At 44.6% G+C, this 25,521-nt stretch overlaps 1 protein-coding gene across 4 annotated transcripts in view; it reads right to left on the bottom strand.

Moving 5' to 3' along the window:
* PLCB4 (phospholipase C beta 4) overlaps window positions 1-25,521 on the bottom strand; it is a 422,814-nt gene that overhangs the window by 116,260 nt on the left and 281,033 nt on the right. For all 4 annotated transcript variants that reach the window (XM_045295217.1, XM_004698161.2, XM_045295218.1 and 1 more), the window contains exons 4-8: window positions 23,380-23,460; window positions 22,331-22,390; window positions 20,252-20,395; window positions 5,787-5,866; window positions 2,526-2,579 (exon numbers count right to left, since the gene is read on the bottom strand). In XM_045295217.1, coding sequence (XP_045151152.1) covers window positions 2,526-2,579; window positions 5,787-5,866; window positions 20,252-20,395; window positions 22,331-22,390; window positions 23,380-23,460 — 419 coding nt within the window. The remainder of the gene's footprint in view (window positions 1-2,525; window positions 2,580-5,786; window positions 5,867-20,251; window positions 20,396-22,330; window positions 22,391-23,379; window positions 23,461-25,521) is intronic.

Here is a 25,521-nt window from a genome sequence, read left to right as displayed (position 1 = left end):
CGAGGCGTTGGGGAGGTCCGAGGAAAGGTGTGTGCAGGGCTTGGTTCAGTGTTAGGACAGGCAGGAGATCCATGAAGTTGTAAACCAGTGAGGCCACACGAAGAGGCTAAAGTCAGAAGTAGTACTGTGGCAGAGGTGGACCATTATTTTTCACTCCACTTTCTCGTGAGGGGACACAACTTGGGAATCTCACCAAACTTTCTAAAGGAAGTCAAACCCAGGATGAAATTTGGGAGAAAAGAAGTCAAATCGACCATTTTCTGGGGGGTGTCTATCTTTCCTTTGTATCAGGCAGATTTCAAAATCACTTTGGGGGCTTGCCTTCCCAGGGTTGTGTTCCCTCAAAGGCCCAACAGAGTGCCCAGTAGCCTGGGCCCTAAGGGAAAGCCAAATGGACAACATTGTAGACGTCAGGGTTGAGTTTCATGGGAATGTGGAATGTTTATAAAGGACTGACTTATTCAACACTTTCAATATAATCTCATGCTCAAAAACGTTCCGTTTGGTGCTCTGAGCAGTGCTCAGTGAGTTTTAATTGCACAAATCACTTCCCATTCTCCAAAGGAAATACTATAGATACCTTTGAGTCCTGTCCAATACTATGAGAAAAAGCATCCTCATTGCCACTGAGCCAAATCCCACACACAGTCACCCTAGATAGGGTTTCTGAGACTTTGATCTCTTGACGGGAGCAGATGGTTCTATTTTTTTCTCCTGTGAAGGGCCTGGTGGGGCTACTGTCGGTGGAACTGGACCTTCCTCACAGGCAAGCAGGGCGTTTAAGAAGTTGATGAGTATGAGGGCCTGGGCTGCCATGACCATACCTGAGATGCTTGGTCTTCTTTAACCGGGCCCCCTCCTTCCTGGCCTCTTTCAGCCACAGCCCACAGCTATGGCTTGCCTGCCCATTTCTCAGCCCTGTTTACCCCTTAGTTTCCACTCCATGTTACAGATAGCAAGAAGAACAAAGGCCTTGCAAAATCTTGGCTCTGAGTGGGAGGACAGATTGAATGTGAGTTTGTTAATTTGCGAGAAAGGTAGACTGCATAGATTTGGAAGGAAAGAGACGAGGGAGATAAGGAGTACAGTTTTCTTCAACTTCCTGGATGTTGAATTTTGAAGACTGTCAAACAGCAGGGCCTTCCTAAACTATGCAATGGTCGTGAAGCTAGATCCCTTTCAACATTATGTGCAACAGTTTCCATTTTTAAAACGACAGAATGATAGTGATACAATAACCTTTTCAAAGTGTTTACTCTTCATATCCATTAAAATATTCAGATCATTTCCACCTAGGTCTTGGCAGCTCATCCACAGAGACTTATTTGCCTTTTTTTTTTTTTGGCTTGGTATCAGTTCTCCATCAACTTTTGCTCCCAAGTTGACAGATGCCTTGTGTCAAACACCTGTTAATCCGGGCAGGCGACCAAGAGTTCCATGCTAAAAAGAACCAGCGAGGATGCCAAAATATCTTCGTTATTTCTACAAAGAAGGTGCTGATCGCCTTGGATGAGAACACACTCGATAAAGATCAGTGGACTCAGCAAAGGCTTCGGAGCTTGTCTTAACAATGGCTTGATGGGTAGGATGCCGAGCAAATGACCCCAAGTGCTGTGATCATAATCGACATGTTTCTACCTTGTTCATTTCCTGAACAAAAAAAAGCAGGACAGTGAGCTGTGTAAAAATAGGCCTAACTTAACAATGCGGGGGTCACACTACTCACTGTTGGGACTTACTGTTTCCATAGGTCAGGGTAAGAATTAAAGAAGACACTGGTTCATGGGTTCATCAGTCCTGATGCCACTTAGGCTCGCCTACCTCATTTCCTTTAGCCCATTTAGTTTGGGCATGGGGAGGGAAGACTTGGCAACTCTGAAGAGTGTGGCAGATAGGTAGTAGTGTAGCTAGAGAGTGACAAGGAGGAACCACAGAAAAAGCACACGTGCCCTGGGCCCGGGAGCAGCACAAAGCCCAGGATGAGAAGGCACTGCCACGTAGCACTGCCCTCCCATTCAGAGTCACTGCACCACGAGGTGTGCAGAGAACGGCTCCAGAGGATTTTCGAGACAGGGGCCTTTCTCCTGAGGTGCCTCGGATGGGCTGGGACCACCAACCTCTGGGTTCAGAGTTGAGCGCTGCACTGTTGGCACCACCCAACAATGGGCCTCTGTCAGCACACCGTAAACTTCGGTAATTTTAGCTAGTGGTTGCTCTGTGTAAGTAGGCAAAAATAAATACGGGCAACTCCCTTAAATTTTGGGATTTAAAAAAAAAAGAGCACTACATTTTCATCTGATCTTGAATTTATTTTAATGGGTAGTTAATATGACCTACTCTGAGTGAAAACCAGAAGCAATTTTCTTCCATAAAAGGTTTCAGCAAACTGAATACAGCATTTGAGAAAGCAATTCTAAGCAAGTTTCCAGGAATATTTTTAGTTCAAGTGTTAAAAAACTCGCAAGGACATGTAGGCATGAATGGGTGCAGGAGGGCTCAGAGCAGTCGAATAACGCCAGACTTACCTTCTCACCGGGATTTTACCGTTGGTGTTGGTCAGAAAGGCCAATTTCATCCAGCTGAAACAACAACAACATTGTTTTAATGCTTCTTAGGAGGAATGCCTTCGATGTGCCGATAAGAACTATAAAAGATGATAGCAAGTCTATTCCAACAAGAGCATTTATTCTGACACTCAGACAAGATTATATGCTATAGAATTTGTCAAACGAAACACGGGACACAAGTCAAACATGCCTCACATAAACAAGAAGTGATTTTCTCAGCGTAAATGTGTCCCAAATTCTTCATGGACTTCGGTTGATGCTGAGTCTCTTCCACTCCTGGGGACCCTAGCTGTATGGCTCTTAGAGAAGAACTGTGCCCACTAAGGTTTTCCATCACTGATATAGCAACAATAGGTCACCCAGTCTTTCTTCTGGATGGATTTGAACTTCCAACCTTTCAGTTAATAGCCAAGTGTGTTAAGTCTTTGTTTTTATCCAGAGACTCCAGAGACTTTGTAAGACAATGAAACCAACCAACCAGCTGTGGTTGATTCGAACTAGCAGGACCCCACGGGGGTCCGAGTAGAACTGGGCTCTGTGAAGTTTTTAATGGAGGCTTCAGATCGAAGTAACGAGCCCTGGGGGTACACGGGGTAAGCACTGGGCTATTACTTGTAGTGCAGACCCAGGCAGCACTCCTTGGGAAGAAGATAAAGCTGTCTACTCCCTTAAAGATTTGCAGTCTTGGACACTCTAGGGAGCTGATCTACTCTGCCCTACCGGGTGGTCATGAGCCAAAACAGAATGAATGGCAGTGGGATTTTAGTAGACCATCAAATCTTCCTTCTGCAGTGTCTCTGGATAGACTTGAACCTCTAGTCCTGTGATTAGCAGTCCGGTGCATTAAAAATTGCACTGCCCGAGGATCCCAAGGGGCTGACTTATTCTAAAATATTGTTTGGTGTGTACTTGAAATTCACTAGGAACTAGAAGTCTTATGTTTTCGCTGGAAACCCTAAAGAAATTAGAAAACCGAGCAAACCACACCACAGTAATTATTTGGAGACTCATCGTGTCTTTGGTTATTACTGTGTAATAATATAAGAAGGCAGTTAGAAGCACAAATGCACAGTGACCCCAGCAAGTCTTGTCCTTAGGGCCCATGAGGACTCCCAGCAACCAGTGCTGCAAAGCCTTGGCCAAGTGGGTATCTTGCGCATTTCCAAAGGTAGGAGACGTTTGCAGCTACAAATCCCTGCTCTCAGGACACCTAAGGTGCCAGAACACTCACCTGTATACTTTGGAGCTAAGACTGTCCTTAGCTAATGACTTCCTTTTACTCTGTCTCCAAGAAAGAATATGATAGCAATCTGTAGAAAATGATGATTCTGTAAAGTTCTTGTCTGAAGTCAGGATTTCTAGAAATATAGGTATCAACTTACTAAGGGAGTGCTCTCAGGACAAAGACAGCGAAGGAAGCCGACAAGACAAGACAAACAGCTCAGCAAAACTGCTGTCTCTCTGGACCCTGTAGCCTCTAGACCCAGGCTCTCTCGGATCGAATTTATACCAGCGTTGGTCTTGCCTTGAGGCAAGGGGGTTCTCTCTCACTCGGTTCAGCCAGTCTTAGTATAGTCTTCTATGCACAGTGGTTCCCTTGTCGCAAAAGTGATTCTCTACAGAAGCAGTCACCCTTGCTGGGCTGACCTTCACAGCAGTTGCAGGGGATAAAGGGAGGAGGGCGTGACTGTGAACTCCAGAAGGAATCCCTGAGGGTGCAAAGAGTTAGCACACTTGGGCTGCTAATCAGAAGGTTGGAGGTTGGAGCCCACCCAGAGAAGCTTCAGAAGAAAAGTCTGGCAATTTGCTTCTGAAAAGTCCATCATTAAGAACCCAGCGGAGTGCATAGCCACTCTTCCACAAGTGGGCAAGGAATGCAGATAAGATCTGGTTATCCGATACCAACTCCAGTATGACTGGGCATTCTGCATGATGGGACTCTATTAGTACCCGGAGTCAGAAGGTCAAAACATCTCCTGGGTTTCTATCAATCTAATCTGTTTCTTTTCTTTCTTTTTAAAAGAAAATGTCCCACAGTAAGTATAGCAGAAAAGGACACGCTCTACAACAAACTGTACCATCTAGCACTTTACATGAACTTTCCACTACTAACAGGAGCGGCAGGAAATTACAAGGACACCCTAAAAATCAAACTAGCAAACGCTAAATGAAGAATTATGGATGGGGGAGGGGGCAAGCTGCGCACAGCGGGTCTGCATGATAGCTTTGTTATGACGGGAAACTTTCATCAACTCCATTCCCAAAAGAGGACAGTGAGGTGCAAGGCTCAGAACATTCTGAGGGCTGGCCAGTAACTACGAGGCAAGGCTGGGATTTATAGCTCAGAGTTCATGCTCTTGAGCATCTGCCAAGGTGACTGGAGGTAAGGAATGAAGGAGCCTGAAGGAGCCCATTGCTTAGTAAGTACAATGAATTTCATTCTTGGTTCTGGGCCTGGCTTTGAGTGATTCGCGCTTATCCCTGCAATTTCCCAGTGTTGTGACCCTCAGTATCTCATAGCTGCCTGCAAGAGCCTGTGCTAATGGACAGCTCCACTTCTCACTGATCATTGCTTCTGAAACGCAGTGACAGACTTTCAGCTTTGGCTAGGAGCTAGAGCTATTAGGATCACTTTCATGTCATTGTGAAAGTAAAACAACTTGAGTGGGCTTAACAATCTGTTGTAGGAGGACATCGCTGGATTTTGGATCCTGAGCTAAGCTGGGATAAGGCTTGCCTTTTGAATTTCAAAGTACCTCTGGATTCCTGATGGCAGCTAAGCATGGAGCACACTACCTGGTTAGTGCCTCTTTCTCTATCTCCTACCAATAAGAACTTCGGAAAGGGCAGTATCACGCGGTGAAAGCCTGAGTTCCGGCATCGCCTAGTGATAGCCTTACGCATGTAGAGATATGGTTCAGAACCTCTAGGCTTGGGTCCTAAAAGTCCCAAAGAGCTTGGGTGGGTAGATTTCTAGCATCATTTCTCATCAGCAGATCCTTTCATGTAGGTCTTGGGCGTTGGTTTCAGCATGCATGCCCTGCCCGGATGTCCTGGTGAAAGGAAGTGTGCCATGATCCACTCTTTCTCCACGGTCAGGGGCAGGGAGGGAAAGGTCAGCAGGGAGCTTGCCTCATCACACACTTGGACTGCTTCTCCTTCATCTGACCCTTTGCTTGATACCAGCCAAGAACACAAGGCAATGCAAATAAAACTCACTGTTTCTTGAGGCACGTCATGGGACTAACATTGTTGGCCCTGAAGTTGTGTATGATTGATCGCAGGCCTTCTACCCATTGCTGAAAGAGAAAGGATAAGTTCTTGGTGAGCCAATCTGCAGGAGCCAAAGATGGGGGCTTTGGTTTGACAGACTTTATCTATTTGGGGGGGGGGGATAAAAATGTAAACACTTATTTTATGCCACCACATTTTGCATGCCCCTATTTTATTTGTCACTAAGCAGTTTGTTTGTTCCCCCATTAAAGATAAATGTGGCGTCTATAGTGTCATGAAACCCTGGGTGACCACAAAGGAATGCTGCTCTCGGATTGATGTGTGAAGCTTTCTATTTGCAGCCTGTTTCAATGCAAGCCTTTTTGACGTTGCTGGCAACCTTCATGATTTCTAAGCAACAGTATACAACAAGGGATGACACACTTAACCATTCCCATTTTAGACTATGAATTGCCTGTTTCAATCTATGAGATGGTTACATAGCTCACCTGCCTGAGTTTTTCAGCAAAGCCATAAAAAGTCAAATAGGCCTTGACTGCCCAGGGTCCCTCTAGCAAACAGCACAGTGCACATATCATGTCTGAATAAGGACTTGGGCCTCTGAGAGAAGACTGTGCAGGCCAGGAAAGGAATTGGATCTCCAAAGGGCATTTTACTTGAAAAATCTGGTTTATAATGTTAAGACCAACTCTGCCCTTGAGTTAAAAAAAAAAGAAAAAGAAATAAAGAATGCCATCTAGTTGCTAAAATAATCACACCCTTGGCAAAATGCTTAGTAGCAAATTGAGACAGTGGGTTCAACAGAGCTGCATCCGACAAATAAGCCAGTACTTTCCCTTCGTAGGCTGCGCCTGGGGCATGTGCGCTGAGGAAGGGACACTAGCTAGCAGAACCTCCACTACAGCAGCCATGGCTCCATGCGGCTCTTTATGTTCAAGTTAAAGACAATTTAAAGTATTTCAGTGCTGTACGAATTCAAGTGCTCAGTAGCCACATGTGCCTAACCCTCTACCGTCAAGCTGATTCCAAGCTACAGTGGACTCTTAGGAGAGAGCAGAACTGCTCCTTGCAGTTCCCGAGGCTGCACATCTTTACAGGACATGACAGTCTCATCTTCCTTCTACAGAGTCGCTAAGAGATTCGAACTGCCGACTTTGTGCCTAACAGCCCACCGTGTAACCCACGATGCCACCAGGTCTCCTCTTACATAGCTCTCACTGCCATCGAGTCAATGCTGAGTCAGAGCAAGCCCCTCCCTGGAGGTTTTCGACACTGTAGCTCTTAGTGGGAGTAGAAAGTCCAGTCTTTCTCCCACAGAGCTGCTGGTGGTTTCGAACTGGTGACCATGCGGATTGAAGCCCAAAGTGTAACCACTACACCACCAGGGACCCTTCACAGGCACAGTACAGAGGAAGAACATTTCCATCCTTCCAGAAGTCCAACTGAACAGCACTACATATCGCCACCAGGCTTCACAGGTGTAACTGCCAGGCCAAGAGTCAGTCCTCAGAAGGCCCAGATGATGACTGAATTCTAACAGTGTTTTCATATTCCTCTTGGTGCCCTGATCATATCGAAAAGCTTCCCAAGGAGAAACTGAGGCTATAAGAAGTGAATTTCTTTTCGGGGGACGTGAAAATGCCTCAGATGCCTCCGCTAGCCTGTTGTTTACGTCAGGATGCTGACGGAGGCGGAAGAACTGATCAAGTAGCATTTAGAGAAATGCCCCGATTATTTTTCACTGTCAGACCTCACTTCCTCTGCCAGGCTAAATATGGATGTGAATTCTTGGGGGACTATCACATATCCTGTTACAGACCTAGCAAGTCACAGACCTACACAGCTTCTCCAGAGCAGACAGAAAAGCACACATCATTTGGGTGGCATTAACTGGGAAGCATTTTCTCAACCTGAAGAACGGTGACCTGTTCCCCAGCACAAAGCTGGGTCCCTGGTTTCCTAGGGCACAAGTGGACATGTTTGGGAACCGTTTACAGGCTTCTAATCATCCTCATTTAGCGGTTTGTACGTTTAGATTTCGGCAATGCTGGGCTTTGAGTATGATTGAGTGACTTTCATCCATCTTTCAAAAAGCCAGCGCTGGTGGTGAAGGGCCAAGTTGATGCTGACAGAAGGGTCACTGGAAATGACCTCTGAGATAATCACGTTGGCACAGTAGCCGTGTTTCGTTAGTAGGAAAAGCCACTGGAATTCCCTTAAGCCCCAAAGGGCACTGAGATGACGAACGTGAGGTCAGAGACCTTGATCAAGGTCGCAGAGCATTTGACCAGGGGAGAGGAGCAAGAATGCTGAGGTCTGTCCTTCTTGTCTGGGCTGTTTCCCACCTCTCCCTCCACGATGGGCGATGTGTGCAAGTCCCGGTGGATCTCCCTCCACCTGTGTTAGCTTTCCCATGCAGCATGCTTCGTATGAAATCAGACGGACACTGTACAATGTTAGGTGCTTCTCTTGTGTTTTGCCTCTTTCAGAAAACACATGAAATAGATGCAACGCCAGCAGGTGTCAGTATAATCCTGAAGTTTCATCGGAAAGTTATGCCAGGAATGAACTGGATGCCCAACTTCTTTAAACGCTTTCCCGATCAACAGCAGCGAGAAATGTGACTGCGATAGGTGGGCCCCCCACCCCCCCACCCTTGCCCCGCGCCATCATTCTTTGAATGGCTGGAAAAAGGACAGCCATGATGTCCCAGGAGGTGCACCTTTGAGCCCTGGGACTTGCAGACTTTTGGAAGGGTTGCTGATGGTGACAATCTTATGCTCTGATCCATACACCAAACCACACTCACTGCCGTCAATTCGATGCGGATTCACAGCGACCCTGGAGGGCAGGGCAGAACTGCTCCTCTGAGCTGTAACTCTTAGCCGACGTGGGAAGTCCTGTCTTTCTCCCAGGGAGTGGCCGGTGGTTTCAACCTGCCAACCTTGCGGGTCACAGCCCAATGTGTGACCACTATGCCACGATCCACCCACACAGTCACCTCTGTCTGGTGCTGGGGCTCGCGGCACCGGGGCAGCCTGGATGACGGAGAAACTGAACTGCAACTGCAAGCTGCTCTGGGGGCCCCCAACGGCTCCTTTCCCAGACTCTCTCCCAATGGCTCCTGTTGTTCTCTCGTTTTAGAGCTTCTCGCATCGTGCCTAAAGTAGCCTAACACGTATTTCAGTCTTCCGAAAAAGAATAAAAGAAAAAAAACAAAACAGGTCCTTTAAGGGACACAGGAGGGGGGGAGCAGGAGCTGCCACTAATTCTCCAGTTTTGATTTCTTACCAGGTCCCCTTGGACACGTTTTCATCCTGCAGAATATGTCCAGGGAGATGGTGGGCTGGCCCTCATCTATCTCCTTGGTCTCTAAAACCTCAGGTTCCTTTTCCCATTAAAAAGCAAAACACAAGAACAAAAACTTCAAAACATGTTTTCTCTAATAATCCTAAACCCAAAACATTTGGATTTATACTGAGTAGTTTACTTTTTCCCCTTTAAAAAGTTTCTTTCCCCATGTTAACAAACCATATGAAAATGACCCTTACAAAAATAAGTGAAGCAAAAAAGTGTGAGACAGAATCAAGAGTCTCACAAATCCCATCTTCATGCGAAGAGCTCACCCCAGGACACTCTACTATGTATAAATAGAATGTAAAGACGTGTATTTTTACCTAGCATTTTCCCACACATATATGAATTGGCTATTCAAAGTAACTAGCTCCATTGTTAACCAGTCGGCACCATTCACAGCATCCAATCTCTAGATTTTGCTCCAGGTGCCTATGTTCATCGGTAGTCAGAGAGGCCTGTTTAAAGGATTTGGTATTCGATTTCTGTGAGGGAACAACTCAGTTATAGCCTCTTAAATCTTTGAGTGCTTGGTTCGTTATTTCCAGAGAGGCGGCGGCCACTGGAGATGGAGGCAGACTCTGCTCAAAGGTTAACTGGAGATTTTTCTACCTGAAGTATAGTCCAGAGGCCAGCAGGATTAGCATCGTCTGGGAACTGGGTAGAAATGTGAATCCGTGGGCTGTGTTTTTGAAACGAGTCTGAGACTGGAGCCAAGATCTGTGGGTTTTCATTGCAGACTCCTGTTTGTAATGTTCTAAGCCCATGATGCTCAAAGGCAGCGGTTCTCAAGCTGGGGGTCGAACGACCCTTTCGCAGGGGTCCCCCGATTCATAACATTAGAAAAGTTACAGTTATGGAGTAACAACAAAAATAATTTTATGGTGGGGGCGGGGGGGGGGGGTCATCACAACATGAGAAACTGTATTCAAGGGTCACGGCATTAGGAAGGCTGAGAACCACTGCTGAAAGGTGCGTCCTCCACAAGGAAGCCAGCTGTCTCCTGGGAGCTTGTTAGAATACTAGGTCTCCTCTCAGACCCACTGACTCCCAGTATGTAGGTTAACAAGATCCCTAGGTGACTCGTGTACACATCAGGGCTTAAGAAGTACGGTGGAGAAGAACGGCCCCTTCGCAAGTTGGCCAGTCTCCTTCTAGGGTCACCGGCCTACATGATCTGCGTCTTATTTCCCCAGAGAGCTAAAGGTTGCCTGCAGCGGCCTCCGTCATCCTGGGCTGAACACAGACTAGAATGGAAATGGTGGCCTGAATAGTTCGGGGATGGAAGCTCCTATTTTTTTGTACGTACCTCACAAACAGGAGAAAGTCGAGGCTTCCTATTCCTGTTAAAGCGTTATCGTCACGGAAACCCACTGGGGCGATAAGAGCCGGCCCTGTGAGGTCACCGGGAGTCAGAATGGACTTGACCGTAGGGAGTTGGGGTTTTGGTCCGGACTCTCATAGGTTCTGTTGTTTTTCTCTTTCTTTTTAAAGTAATTGGGATAATAAAGGGGCACATTTCAATTAGCTATTTCTATAATGCCTGATGGCTTTATCTATCCATTAGTTTCTATCTGCCTAAAAAAAACGTTAAATCAGGAATTGACGTCATTTGAAATACAGCTTTTGACCCCTTAGCACTGAGAGTTCTGCTAGGACTAAAACACACTCAAGAAAGGAATGTCCAAGCACTTGGGCAAATAATGAACTTTTCTGAGAAAAGATTTCCACAGCTGCTAAGGATGTAAAATTGTACTACTTCATAAATATGGTCAAAATACATCTTTTGATTAAGCTCAAAACTTGGCTTCAGTAAGGTGTTTGGTTATAACCAAGAAATTCAGCCTCCATGCCATCAGGTGATTCCAACTCATAGTGACTTTTCAGGACCGAGTAGAACTGCATCTGTGGATTTCTGGCATTGTCAATTTTTAAAGGAGCAGAACGCCTCATCTTCTCCCTCAGGGTGGCTGATGGGTTCAAACTGTCGGCCTCGGGGCTAGCAGCCCAGCCGGTCACCAACTGTGCCACCAGGGGTCCTTTGGCTGCAGATTGCTGCTGACCAATATTGGTGGCTAAGAGGACAGAGTACATAGGCACTGTAGGTACAACCCCAACAAGTTTTCTCTCGTGGGTCTACCTAAGCACAGTGAATGCAAGCATTTCATTGCAGTTAGGACAAGGTGTGAGTTGGCATCAGATTGTCAATATTTAACTTTGAGGGGGGCCACGGGGAAGATATTTCTAGCTGGTACATGACTAAAAGACTACTCTATGCAAAGCACATAGAGACTAGACTAGTGGCACCCAGTCCCTGCCAAGGCCTCTCTGGTTGGTGCAAGTGGTGATATGAACTCAGCTACCAATCAAAAGGTTACATGTTCAAGTCCTCTTAGAAGAGCCTTGAAAGAAAGGCCTGAAGATGTTCTACTTCCAGAAACTCAGCAGCTGAGAGCCCTATGGTGTCATCATAGAGCCGTCAGGAGTTGGAAGCAGGGTTGACTCCTACGGCAAGTGGTACAGCCCTTCCTGTACATGAAAATCCCCAGGAAAGCGTCTGAGCAACTTCCTGAGTTTGTCCCCCATTCTTGGAGGTTCTGATTCGCTTATTCTGACCGTGGTTAGGCCATCGGTTTATTTCCTTTTTAAGAGCGCCGCCCACTGCCATGGAGTCGGTGTGACTCAGAGTGACCCTGTGGGACGCAGAAGAACTGTCTCTGTGGGCTTCCGAGGTGGTAAGTTTCTGCAGGGGCAGTGTGTTAGGGTTCTCTAGAGAGATAAAACCAAATTCCTGATAATATAATATATTTATTTATAAAGATAATTAGATATATAACGAGAAATGAACTGTTAAATCATATACAGATAAATATACAATACAAGAAATAAATAGTTAAATTAGAAAGCACTATAAATGGCTTAGTGCAACTCACATCCGTGAGAGAAAATTGAGAGACTAGCAGTCCTTCAAGTCTCTGTCTGATGCCAGATCTTCCTCTATTTGTAGAGAGAGCTAGGCTATGTCAGCACAGCAGCCAATCACAAGGCAGGTCACCAATCGCCAGTCCCCAGCTCCAGAGAAGTCTTAAAGGGACCTCAACTTACAGCAACACAGTCCACAGGCTAGGCGGCCCACAGGCAGTGTAGCCTTTAAATTGAGGCACAGAACAAGCAAGGCAGCCGCACACTGGTCCGATGATCACAGAGCGAGAGACAAGAAAGGCAAGGCTCACCAAGCCATCCATCTCTCCGCCCCTCAGTCAATCCCACCTGCGTTTATCAGCCAGGCTGGCACAATAAACTATCTCAGGCAGAAAGCCCTAACTTTCTCTAGTGCAGCAGCTAGTCTTTGAACTGCTGACCTGGCTGATAGAGGTCTAACTCATAAGCGACTATGTTCCTTGAAAACACTACAGATTATTTTAAACAGACCTATAATGGAGGACCACTGAACTAGATGATGTGGCTCAGAGTCCAAACCTTGTGAGCATTAGTTAATATCAGGAGAGAAAAGCCAGCTTTCCATGCTCATGGAAAACGCCACCACTCACACCCTTGAACCATGTTTCAATGGGTCCACGTTTCCATAGTTGGAAAACTGGCTGGAAGTGGATGCTGCTGCCTCCTTATGTGGAAATTCACTAACATCGACACCTTCCTCAATTTGTCTTTGCCGGCCATGGTTTCATTGCCCACATCTTCCTGGATCCTGCAGGCACCTGTGTTTGTTTATAACTCTAAAGAACAATGGCTTTCACGCTGCACAGGTAAAGAAATTATCTCCGAGTTGAGAGAGAACTGTCATGGATGAGATATTAAAGTACTGACTGGGTTCTAGGACAAACAGTCTTGAAAGAGCAAAATGAGAGCTCAGAGACCAAGGAGGAGGAGGAAGATAAAAGGCAACAATAGGAGGCCCCTGAGACAAATGTCACTTCCTTCCCAGATTCTCTTTGGCATAGAGTCGTCCTGAAGCTCAGGTTGGAGGGTCTCTAAATCCAACCCACCATAAAAGCAAATGAGCACCTTGATCTTTATTTGGCTAAGCAAGCAGCTAGGTGGAAGGGGGCCTTCAGGGCTCACACCCACGCCTTTGCTCTGATTCAAGAAGCCTTTCTAATGCCCCACACTGGTTTGTTTCCAATCAGCTTAAAATAGAAAAAAAAACAACCAAAAAAACCAGAAAATGCCAATGCTCAGTCCTGGAAACATAGAAAACAAAACAAAAACCCAATCCATCATCCCACACGGTTGAGCCTAAAAGACACATGAGGCAACACAAAGAAATTGCATCAATTAATATTCTGGGGTTTATTCAATGGATCCAAAGTACGGCTTGATAATTTAGCTGCCATCAGGTGAGGGGAGTTCCTGATTTGCAGGCAAACTCACTGCCATCAAGTGGATTCTGACTGATAACGATTGAGTTAGTTGAAGTTTATTGTGCCAACCTGGCCAATAAACACATGTGGGGTTAATTGAAGGACAGAGCGATAAAGGGCTCAGTGAGCCTCGCCTTTTTAGTTCTCGGGTTTCTTGCTTTGTGACGGTCAGACCAGGGTGCAGCTGCCTTAACCAGTTCCCTGCTTCAACTGACAAGGCTCACTTCCTACAAGACATCCGAGGAGAAGCCACATGGACCTACCCCAATGCAGCCCTGGGTACTGGAAGAGCCGTGTGGAGACCCCTGCCAGCGCTGAGATGCTTACACATTCACTGACTCGACTTTCTTCCTGCAGGTGGCGTCAGAGTGTGTGTTTTGTGAGATGGAGGAGGACTTTGTGGATTGGTGTCGGACATATGGGTTAATGTTGGACTTGTGGGCTTGGGCAGCACTGGGTTGGGATGTTTTCTTGATGTGCACTTTATATAAAACTCTCTCTTATACATGAATTTCTGTGGATTTCTTTCTCAAAAGTAACCAGATGAACATGAGGATGGTGAACGGCAGGATCAGACTGCCCCTGTGGGTTTCTAAGGCTGGAAACCGCGCATCCATGGAGCAGCTGCTGAGTTCCAACTGCTCGCCTGTGGTCAGAAGCCCAATGGGTAACTACTACACCTCAGTGCAACCCTAAGAAGTTCCCGAGGAACCCTGCTGGTGCATGGGCTAAGCAGTCGGCTGCTAGCAGAGAAAAGCAGGTGGTTTGAAAACTGCCAAGTGTTCTTTGGGAGAAAGATATGGAAGTCGTCATCTGTAAAGATTGTTGTTAGGTGCTATCCAGTTGGTTCCAACTACTGCATAGGCTGTGTGCACCACAAAGAAACACTACAGACTACAGCCTTGGAAACTCCACCGGGCAGAGCGCCTCCATCCTGCAGGATCTCTGTGAATCAGTATGAACTTGATGGCAACGGGAACATGTTCCCAAGTGCTGCTGTAAAAGTTTAATTGTTTAGAACACAAAAGAAAATGGCTGAGATCTTCCCTTGTGTTAGAAAATTTGTTTGTTAAAAGTTATTTGCTAACAATGTTTAGGCAGCTTTGTCCTAGGGAGAATACTTTTAGTTAACATTGTCTCGGGAGATTAGAAAGTAGAATTGCTAATGTTAAATAGGGAAGAAAAAGAACCCCCTAAAATTTGCCTCATAGCTGTCATTAGGATAAAAAAACCAAACCAAACTCACAGAATTTGTCAATTGAGTCAAACTCAATCCCGAGTCATGGTGACCTTAGCAGACACGCAGAAAGAAGGGACCTCTGGGTGTCTGAGCTTAACTCTTCACAGGGATAGAAAGCCTCTCTTTCTCCTGAAGAGTCACTGGTGGTTCAGAACTGCTGGCCTTGCAATTAGCAGCCCAACACATAGCCGCCCAGGCTCCAGTAACTAGGATAAAGTAAAGGAAATCAATCCAGTCTTAGTTCTAATTTACTAACTCTCTTCGATGAGACATTACTTACTCATAGAGGTCTTTGCTCCATTTCTGCTTTTTGTTAAACTTTAATTAAGGTTGGAATATAGCTCGTTACTTTAAGATGAAAGGAAAAGCAACTAATATGCAGAGAACTGGCTAAATCGTTCCTGGGATCAGAGGCAGATTACCCAGTAAGCAAGGTAAGCCTGGTTTCACGTATGCTTACTTACCAATCTAGATACTCTGTCTCTGTTAGGGATTGTATGTTACAAAAACTCTAATAAGATCTTTGGGGGGGGGGGGCTGTACACTAGATTCTGATGGTTGTAGGAAGGTGATGTGGGGTTGGGAGTGAAACAGATGCCACCCAGACCCAGAAAAACAATCGTTGATACGGTGAACAAAAGGTGAAAAGTTTTCACTACAGATTAGTCAGATGGAGAAGATATTGCAAAAGGTGCAGTCCATTGTGAAGAGAATTCACAAAAACCAACCAGAGCAAAGAAGTCACCAGTCGTAGTCGTTGACTACGGGAAGCATATGAAAGAAGGTGAATGTCCACACAGAGAGAGAGAGAGAGAGAGAGAGAGAGAGAGAGAGAGAGAGAGAGAGAAGGCCCCAGAGAACACAGTCCTTCATGCAACATCTCTCGCTCACAAAGTGCTAACAACATTAAAGTACCAGGTGTGGCCTCAGGAGAGTCTCAGGAGAAACCCTGAATGATACAGACAGAAGACCATATACTCGGAGGATATCCTGAGGATTCAAATACATTACACAGGTAGATGGAGGGGCGGGGGGAGGAGGGGGGAGATTAGTCAGTAAGCACAAGTAAGCCCATGCTTATCGGGTAACCTGCCCCTGCAGGGGATGTTAATAACTAGTTGACGCTAAAAAGGATGTCTCTAACCACCATTCTAAGAAGCTAGAGAATGTTAGGTGTGAGAGGTATAAAAAGGGTAGGGTTTCGAAACCACCCTCACCCGTCGTAACGCCTGCCCTCTTTTCGGAACCTGGTGAACACTCCTTGCTTGTCCCACCTGATAAAAACTTCACTGTTCTCTGTGCATCTAGAACACATGCTGCAACATTTTACCCGGGTGCTTGCTTGTTTCCTCAGCTCATGAAATGTACTTTTTAATTTTTCCCTTCAAAGATTTTTTCCCTAGCAAAGTGTAATCTGGCATTTCAGTAGGACAGCCTTCTAATCAACATAATTCAAGCTGAGAAAAAGTTTTGACATTTAACCCAATTTGCTAAAATAAGACTTTCTGGCCTGTGTTACCGGCCTTTATCTTCTTGTATGCAGAAAGAATATATAACATGTCTATGGTTTAATTTCTGCAGTTGTTATTCATGCACTTATCTGACGCTTAGGATAGAAAGCGTAAGTAATGGCATCCACCTGATGTCTGTACCATCCAGCACATTTCATGAGCAGTCTGAAAGATGTTACACTCAATCTAAAGCTTTACATCTTGAAATCTCCTAACAGCTTATTTTTGTATTCAAAGGAAAATTGAACTTGGCATACAATAACAGAATCGTTTATGGAGTTGTCTTCAAGATGATGGTTGTGCTTCAATCTGATGTACAGTGAAAGACTGTCCCACCCCGTGCCAGCTGTGAATTAATCAAAGACATCCGAACTTGCCAGAGAGTGAAGTCCTTCCCAGGTTCGTGGTCAAAGCGGGGCAGAGAGATGAGACTGGCTCAGCGGGGTCATATTAGAGTTCAGAAAAAAGTAGAAATCTGCCCAGTTCATGTGGCTGCCTTTTTTCAAAGGGATTTTAAGTTTTAAGTCACATAACCTCAAACCAAACACACTGCCCTTGAGTTGCATCCAGCTTGCAGTGCCCCTATTTAGGGTTTCTCAAATTCCCAAGGAGCGACGGACGAATGGGGTTGAACCCCACATCTCGGGGTGAGCAGTTTATAGTTAATCCGACATTCCTCAAAAATTCAGGAGGACTCAGCTAATGCTCAAAAGCAAGTTGTTACCAGTTGTTTTTAAGAGAGGCTGTTTAAGGAGAGGAAAGGAAAGCTGCATTGTCTAACTGGACTGGCAGGAAGGGTTTGGTAAGCAGCATACAGTGCCCGATGTGGGAAGGATGCCAGGCAGCAGGTGCCACCTCCCGTCCTGCCGTGGAGTCTCAGCAACAGCCCCCTCCCACCCGGAAGAGTAACTCAAAAAGAACAACGTGGAAGCCCCCACCTTTCTGTTCCCTCTCCCGATCACTGAATAATACCATGCTCTCAGTCCTTTCCCAAAAGGATAATTTTCCTTGTTCTTTTATGGCTAAACTGTAAGAAAAGTGGGGTGTACAGCATGAAGGGTTAAGCTGATCTCTCACCTGGGTTAGAGATGACTGACTGAGTCAACAGCCTTTGGTTGAGGAACTTTTAACTGCTGGAGACGAGGCTGTTCTAGAACTAGGGATAGAGTAGTGATCAAAATACTGCCCTCAAGTGGATGAAGACAAAGGACTCAATTAATATAGCTCATGTAAACAGTATATGTGTTACGAAGAAGCAGCAACAACCACAGGGTAAGGGGTTTAGGAAGCGGTGAAGCAGAGAGAGATGGGGGACACCACTGCAGTAATATGCCAGCACAGACAGCAGGGAAACACAAAGCGAAGCGAAGCTCGCCGGTCGCTGGGATAAGTGGGTGTTCCAGGCGGAGGGAACAGAGACTGCAACCCTGGGAGGCTGGGAGGGAGTGCACAGGAGGCAACAGGGAGATGAGGGAGGCGGAATGGTCTCCCTGGGAGCTCTGTAGGTCATGGAGAACTGCTAACTGTAGAGTGATGCCATCTGAATGATATTTTAAAAGACCCCTCCAGCTGCATGGTATACAAAAGGGCAAGCCTAACACAAAGTAAACAGACAGGGTCCTCTTGCTCCTCACTACGCAATTCATGGTGGTTTGGTTGTTTTTTTTTTTAACAAAAAAGCTAGAGCTGCAGAGATGGAGAAGACAGCAAGAGGGGTACGGGGAAAGATCAAAAGGTGTGGTGTTGGACTTGTTAAGATCGAGAGACCATTAGACAGCTATTTAATAGAAGCTGGGTGCAAATCTCCTAATTTGGTAAAGAGACAGGGCAAGTTTCGTCAGTCTAAGTAGAGAATGACAGGCTGAGCTATAAAGATGTCTCCTACAAACGGTGCCCTCTGTCCACGACAATCATTTTTCCTTAATCGCAAGCACTAGAAACTATTTTGTTGATTCAAAACCTTAAATCTTGTGATTTGTTAATCTGCCATTATTTTGACCTGAAGTCATTTTATCTACATGTATGCTGTATCAATCTTCCCACTTTGATGGCTTGTGTATTCGGCAAGGGAGAGAGTACACATCTACGAGGATATAATAAAATGTCAGTGGTAGAGAAATTCCTGCCAATGTTGGTGGTGGTAAATATTATGAACTGGATTAATGTAAACTTTGAAATGAGGAAGTGGGTAAGGTCGTCCATATATATATTTAATGTGAACTTTTGTTCACGTTCTTCTTCAAGTGTCAGTCTATGATAAGGACATGCCCAGGTAATTACCAACTCTCCTCTTTGGACAGTGTGATTAAGATTTAAGCAGTGAAATAAACAATTCAAAGTAATAGTTCCCAGAAGTGAAAACATTTAGTTTCATCAGTAAGAGCACCTTAATTAACATGGAGATTAAGTTAAAAATCTAGTACTAGATTATTTTATAGTCTACTCAGGTCTGATGAGTCACTCACTCAATGGAAATGCTCCTAGAGTTAAAACAAAACAATATCTGTGTTTTCAGTATGTACCTCATTCCACCCAAACACACATACATGTACATTATTGAGCTTTAAGTATAGGTTTTAGAGCACAGGCTCTTACAGAAACTGGGTTAAGACTGATAGCAATCAAATCACATGAAAGATATTACAAGATTTAATGATCGGAACCATCTTCCCAGGACTCATTCAGGGCACAATATTTGTTGGGCAGCATTTAGTGGGGAATCAAAAAGCTGAGAGTTTAGGCTGGATCTTGCCCTTAGTCTGCTGTGGTCTTAGGCGACATGCTTTATTTCTCTGGCTTTATTTCCCACATCTGAAAAATGAGGTGGTGAGAAGCCCTTCCTAAGTTTCACTTCCAGCTCTACATTTCTGTGACTCTGTGATCACAATCGCTAACACATGTTGCGGGGCCTTGAAAGAGAAAAGCAGTTTAGTCAGCACTTCCTACATCATCGCTAACAGGATCTTCAAAGTATTCCCAGAGTGCTCTCTTTGTATTCTTCCTACTTCAGAGATGAAGAAAGGGAGGCACAGAGAGGGTAAGTCCTGTGTCTTAGTCACACAGCTAGAAAGCGGAAGAGCAAGGATACACAGGCAGGCAATTTAGCGCTCAAGTACCACTCCTTGAGAACAACGCCACTATAAGTCAGAACTGACTTGAGAGCAGTGGGTTTTGTGTTTTGGGGTCAGGCCACGTCTTGTGCTAATGACATGTTATCAACAGACAGAAGGCACAGATCTGTAGAAATGTTCTTTTCCAAAATTTCAGACGGTTAAAGATACCTGTATCTAGTCAACCTCTGTTCTCTGTGCATGGTCAGCAGGCATTTCTGGTGGCCGCCATTAGCTGTATGTGGCTATTCAGCATCCGAATTGAAAATACACATCATTATTGAAGTCTTAATATGATCAGAAGAGTCTAAAATCTCATGCATAATTATGATGTTTTAGGACATTAGGTTGAACCAGGCGAGCCCTGGGGGCACAGTGCAGGGACAGACTCAGACACTCACCGGGCAGTTGTTCGACCCTGTCCAATGGGGCTGCTAGGAGTCAGCACTGACTTGATGGCAGTGAGAGGTTGAATAAAAGAGATTGCTGAGAATAAATTTCACTTGCTTCTTTTTGACTTCATCAACATGATTTGTAGAAATATTTAAATGATATATTTGGCTCAGGTAATAGCTAAGGTTTATGTCACCTTGGCTGGGCCAGGATTCTCAGTGGTTGGACATTTAAGATGTAATAATCTCCCATGTTCCAATATAGTGTCATCATTTCTATGATGAGAGCTGCTAGGGGCAGTCTCCTTGGGGGTGTGGTCTTCCTCCAATACATGAGGACACATTAGAAATGCTGGCTTGCTTTTTTTGTTTTTACCATCTGTATTAACAACATTTTGCAAAATAAGTTATGTGTATATAATAGGTAGGAAGGAGGGAGCAGGCTGTTAATCTGAGGTTACCTTAGTTACTTCTGGATTTTCAGACACCATGTAAGTGAAACTGATGTTGACCAGATCCGTCCCACTGCAGACGCACACGATTCGCCCTTCCAGGTCATTTTCTGACTTTCCAACAACTTCAAGGGCAGCCAGGATTTTGGGGTCCTGTACAAAGGTTTAAAATACAGGGACGAGATGTTAGGTCACAGAGCACAAAGGAAAAACAGTAAAAAGGAAACACAGATTTAGATATTAACATATATGGGACAAATGCTTTCTCTTTAAGATATCTTGCATGAGGCTGGCTAGACCAGAGGAGGTACACTGATACACATAGGAACTGAAAATACAGGGAATCCAGGGCAGATGAGCCCTACAGGACCAGTGGTGTGAGTGGCGAAACAGGGAGGGTGGAGGGAGAGTGGGTAGGAAAGAGGGAACCGATTATAAGGAACTATATGTGACCTCCTCCCTGGGGGACAGACAACCGAAAAGTGGGTGAAGGAAGACGTCAGACAGGGCAAGATATGACAAAATACCCATTTATAAACTATCAAGGGCTCATGAGGGAGGGGGGAGCGGGGAGGGAGGGGAAAAATGAGGACCTAATGTCGGGGGTTTAAGTGGAGAGAAAATGTTTTGAGAATGAAGTACAAATGCGCTTTACACAATTGATGTGTGTATGGATTGTGATGAGTTGTACGAGCCCCTAATAAAATGTTTTTTTAAAAAAAGATATCTTGCATGTTTCTAGAACTTTTGGAAGCTAAATCTGTAACATTGCATATTACTTAGTACTGTTTTAAAGAAAGATATTGTGACATCATTGATTATGGATTAGGATAACGGGGTAACATCCACCTGGGTCCACAACGAGGGAAGGGGGTCTTCCACTGCAGAGGACAGTTGATGAGGTTTCCCACAGATAACTGGGACAAGCAAGCCATTACCATTACCAGGAATCACAGGTTAAGTTCAAAAGTAGCCTTAACCCTAACCTTCAAGCCTTAATCCTTCAAGTAGCCTGGATTGCAAAGAGTGAAAATTTTCATGTCTAAAAGGGTTGGTGTCCTCCATTGGAATGAAAGCGACACAAAATTACCTTAATTAGAAAATAAAATCATGTCTCTGCTCTCCAAAAGAACTCAAGGTGATACTGCCAACATAGAGTTACACAGAGAACTTAACTCCGATAAAAGATGACAGCTTAAACACACACAAACAAAATCAAAATGAGAAATATTATTTTGTTTGGAGCCTCTAAAAACCTGTAGTTCTATTATGAAAATGGGTATAAATATTGTGCCGAGATATCTGAAAAGGAAACATTCTTTGCACCACTATGCAAAAATCTTTTTCAAGCCAATCAATCACTGTGAAGAACGCTAATGTATGGGCTCCATCACTTGTTCCCCTCTCTCTCAGTGGCAAACTGAGCCTTCAAGGTGAGCCAAGGTTGGCAGATACACAAATAGGGTAATAACTAAGCTATTTACATTTCACATCCACCACAAACTAGAAGTGAATCAAGGGGCTTTGGCTTTGGTTAGGGTTTTGGTTAAGGCTGCTGTTAGACTTAGGGTTAGGGTTGACATGAGACTTAGGTTTAGAGTTAGGGTTAGGGTTGGGTTAGTTTTTAGATTTAGGATTTGGCTTAAGGTTAGGGTTAGGCCTAGAGTTGGTATTAGACTTAGGTTTAGGATTAGGGTTGAAGTTAGGCTTAAAGTTACGGTTAGGGTAAAGTAAGGGTTAGGTTTAGAATTAGAGTTAGGGTAAGGGTTAGTGTTATGGTTAGAGTTAGTTTTAGGCTTAGAATTAGGGAATTGGGAACTTAGAATTAGGGAATCAGTGAAGGGAAATGTTTCTTTGATTCAGTTAGATCTCATACAAGGTTTTCAAAGATTCATAACATTTTAAATATAGCTATATGTAAAGCAATCTAATTCACTCAACTATGGGAAAGAGGATTTCTACACCATAGCTCTCTTTAGTTGACATCTGATGATCTTTGGAGAAGTGGTGGGTTACATGGTTTCTGAGGACCACTTCCCACCTAGGTAAACCATGTTTAGAAGAACAGCAGACAGGGATCACTGGTACCTTGGGTGTGGCTCCCAGCCGAATACTGTTGATGAGCGAGCATTCCAGCACCTGTCCTTCCTGAGAGAGAGAAGGCAACACAGCAAGTGAGCTGAAGTTCTGCCAGACCTGCAGCCCAGACAAGGTGCATAACGAGGTTTGTGATGAGGACTTGAAATCGTGATGAGAATAAGGTAGATCAATCCTCTACTGCCATCGACTCGATTACGATTCATAGCAACCCTGTAGGACATGCTTCTTAGGGTTCTAAGACGAAATTTTTATGGGAGCAGAGTGCCTCATTGTTCTCCCAGGATCCTTTGGCCCACCGGCCTTGTGGTTAAAGCACTGTGCTTAACCCACAGGGCCACCAAAGCTCTTGAGTAAGGTAGAAGTAATGAATAAATAACAGCAATAATTTCCAACCATTAAAAACAATCATGACCCCAAGCATCGCATTTAAATATGCATATATGGTAACTTTGAATAATTACTTTAACATGTTAATTTTTACATAGATCATTAATCATGTCTGTATTACATGAAATATGTGTGTGTGCCTTGCAAATATCAAGTGGGACTAATGCTAACTGACTCATACATGCTTTTTATTCCACTTTCATAATTCAACTCAACTACACATGTTGTCATCAGGCATTGAGTTAAGGGTACACTCTTAATGCACCTTTAGACTTCCCCTTGAACAACTCCCTTTTCTGGAAACCCTTTTAACTCTCAGGATTAAATCAGGCACACCTGCTTTAGCCTCTTGTAACTGCCTACTGCTTGAAGTTTTCTTTAACAACATTGAATTATTTGTAACTGTTTTCCTCTTTTTTTCTTTCTAGATGCTTGACTTTGAGCCTAAGGTGGAATCTCTGAGGGACAGGAAAATGCTCCTGATCCCCACCACATCCCCAGCGCGGGGCACAGGGAAACACGTCTTCCCTCTCTTGAAAGATTTAATGAACAAGCCTATATCCATGCCCTACCAGAGACTTGATCATATTGAGAAATAAAAGCAGCTTAAATCAGACAGCAGATAATGACTTGCTGTTTCTCTGCCATACCTTGCCTTCGCTTTTCCAAGTCAGAAAGAAGCCAAATTCATCCACTTTGAAGAGGCAGTTGGGTTCAAACACAAAGGATTCCTGTTAAACAGAAAGGTGGTGTTGATCTCTATGACTCATACATACCATTCCGATGCAATGAGAATGCAAATACCTTCTAGCCTTTAACCAAGAGAAAATAAGAACTTACCCTTTGGAATTCTGAATCTAATGACTGTATCTCCTATTATATATATATTTTTAATCGTTTTATTGGGGGCTCATATGACTCTTATCACAATCCATACATACATCAATTGTGTAAAACACATTTGTACATTCATTGCCCTCATCATTCTCAAAACATTGCTCTCCACTTAAGCCCCCGGCATCAGGTCCTCATTTTTTCCCCTTCCTTCCCCCTCCCCCCTGAGCCCTTGATAATTTATACATTATTATTTTGTCATATCTTGCCCTGTCCGACGTCTCCCTTCACCCACTTTTCTGTAGTCCGTCCCGCAGGGAGGAGGTCACATATAGTTCCTTGTAACCAGTTCTCATCTCCTATTATATCTATTATATTACAGAAACACTTTATCTTAATTTTTGAATTGAGAGGCTGATCCACCTTATAGAGCATCGTCTACAGGGAGGGTTTAAGAACAAAATGCATTGATCTGGAAAGTCACAGGTAAGAACAATTCTCCAGGATCTGGAAGAGCAGCTGAAAGACTCCCAAGCTATAGTCAATTGATCCCCCCCACCCCCACAAGAAGAATTGCCCTCATTCGCACTCTTGTCAAAAACCAGATTTTTTTAATGTCACCGTTTTTTTGTTGGTTTTGTTTTTTGTTTGCCTGTATAATTCAGCATTCACATGTGTAGTCTGGAGATTGCTGATACTTTTGCTTTTATGACCAACCTCATGTCATGTCTCGTAAACCAACGCTTGAGTGCTCTTTGGGCTCATCAAAATGGAGTTCCTGGACCAGCAGCTTCAACATCTGAATTGCAGAACCTTGAGTCCAGCCCACAGGAGCCCTGATGGCACAGTGGTTAAGTTTTCAGCTACTCCCAGAAAGGCCAAAAGGTTCATGGTAGAAAAGGCCTGCAGATCAGCTCCTATCAAGATTACAGCGTAGGAAATTTTGGGGAGTAATTTGATCCTATCACCTAGGGTCAAACAGATGAAAAATTGCCCAACGGATTCCTGATTTTTATTAAGAAAGTGCCATTATAGTTAGTCAAGTTGTCCTTCCCCAGGGACTGGTTTCTCTTGACCACTTGGCCAATGTGTGTGAGATGAAGTCTCGCCTCTAAGGAACACTCTAGCTGTACGTCTTCCAAGACAGATTTGTTTTGTCCTTTTAGCAGCCAATGGCACTTTCAATATTCTTCAGGACTACTGGTCAAACACATTGATTCTTCTTCAGTCTTATTTAATGTCCCACTTTCACATGCATATGAGGCAACTGAAAATACTATGAAGATATATTTCAATGTTAAGTATTAAGGTAGCAGAGGGCATTGGGTCTCTACTCAAATATTCAATGCAAGAACTCTTTGCCAAAATAAAATTCTGTGATGCTCACCTTCCCAACACAATTGATCGCTGAAGTCAAAATAGATGCATAAGTTAAGGTGGTGAAGAAAGCTGATGGTGCCCAGCTATTAAAAGATATAGTGTCTGGGGTCTTACAGGCTTGAAAATAGACAAGCGGCCATCTAGCAGGGGAGCAACAAAGCCCACATAGAAGAAGCACACCAGCCTGTGTGATCACGAGGTGTTGACGGGATCAGGTATCAGGCATCAGAAGGCCCAAAACAAATATATCAATGCAAGTGACGGGGGTCAGAGTGGAGACCCAAAGCCCATCTGGAGACAATTGGACATTCCCTCACAGAAGGGTCAGAAGGAAAGAAAGAGACAGCCAGGGTGCAGCACAGCACTGACAGAACACAAAACATTTCTCTAGTTCACTAATGCTTCCCAACCCCACCCCCCACTATCATGAGCCCACTTCTACCTTACAAATCTGGCTAGACTGGATCATGTATACTGGTACAGATAAAAGTTCTCAACACATGGAATCCAGGACAGATAAATCCCCTCAGGAACAGTAATGGGAGTAGCGCTACCAAGAGGGTAGGGGGGAGGGGGGT

The sequence above is a fragment of the Echinops telfairi genome, unplaced genomic scaffold (genome assembly GCF_000313985.2).
Source record: "Echinops telfairi isolate 266 unplaced genomic scaffold, ASM31398v2 ScPeMD7_5592;HRSCAF=6446, whole genome shotgun sequence".
NCBI lineage: Eukaryota > Metazoa > Chordata > Mammalia > Afrosoricida > Tenrecidae > Echinops > Echinops telfairi.
This window is presented reverse-complemented; position numbering and strand designations above follow the sequence as displayed.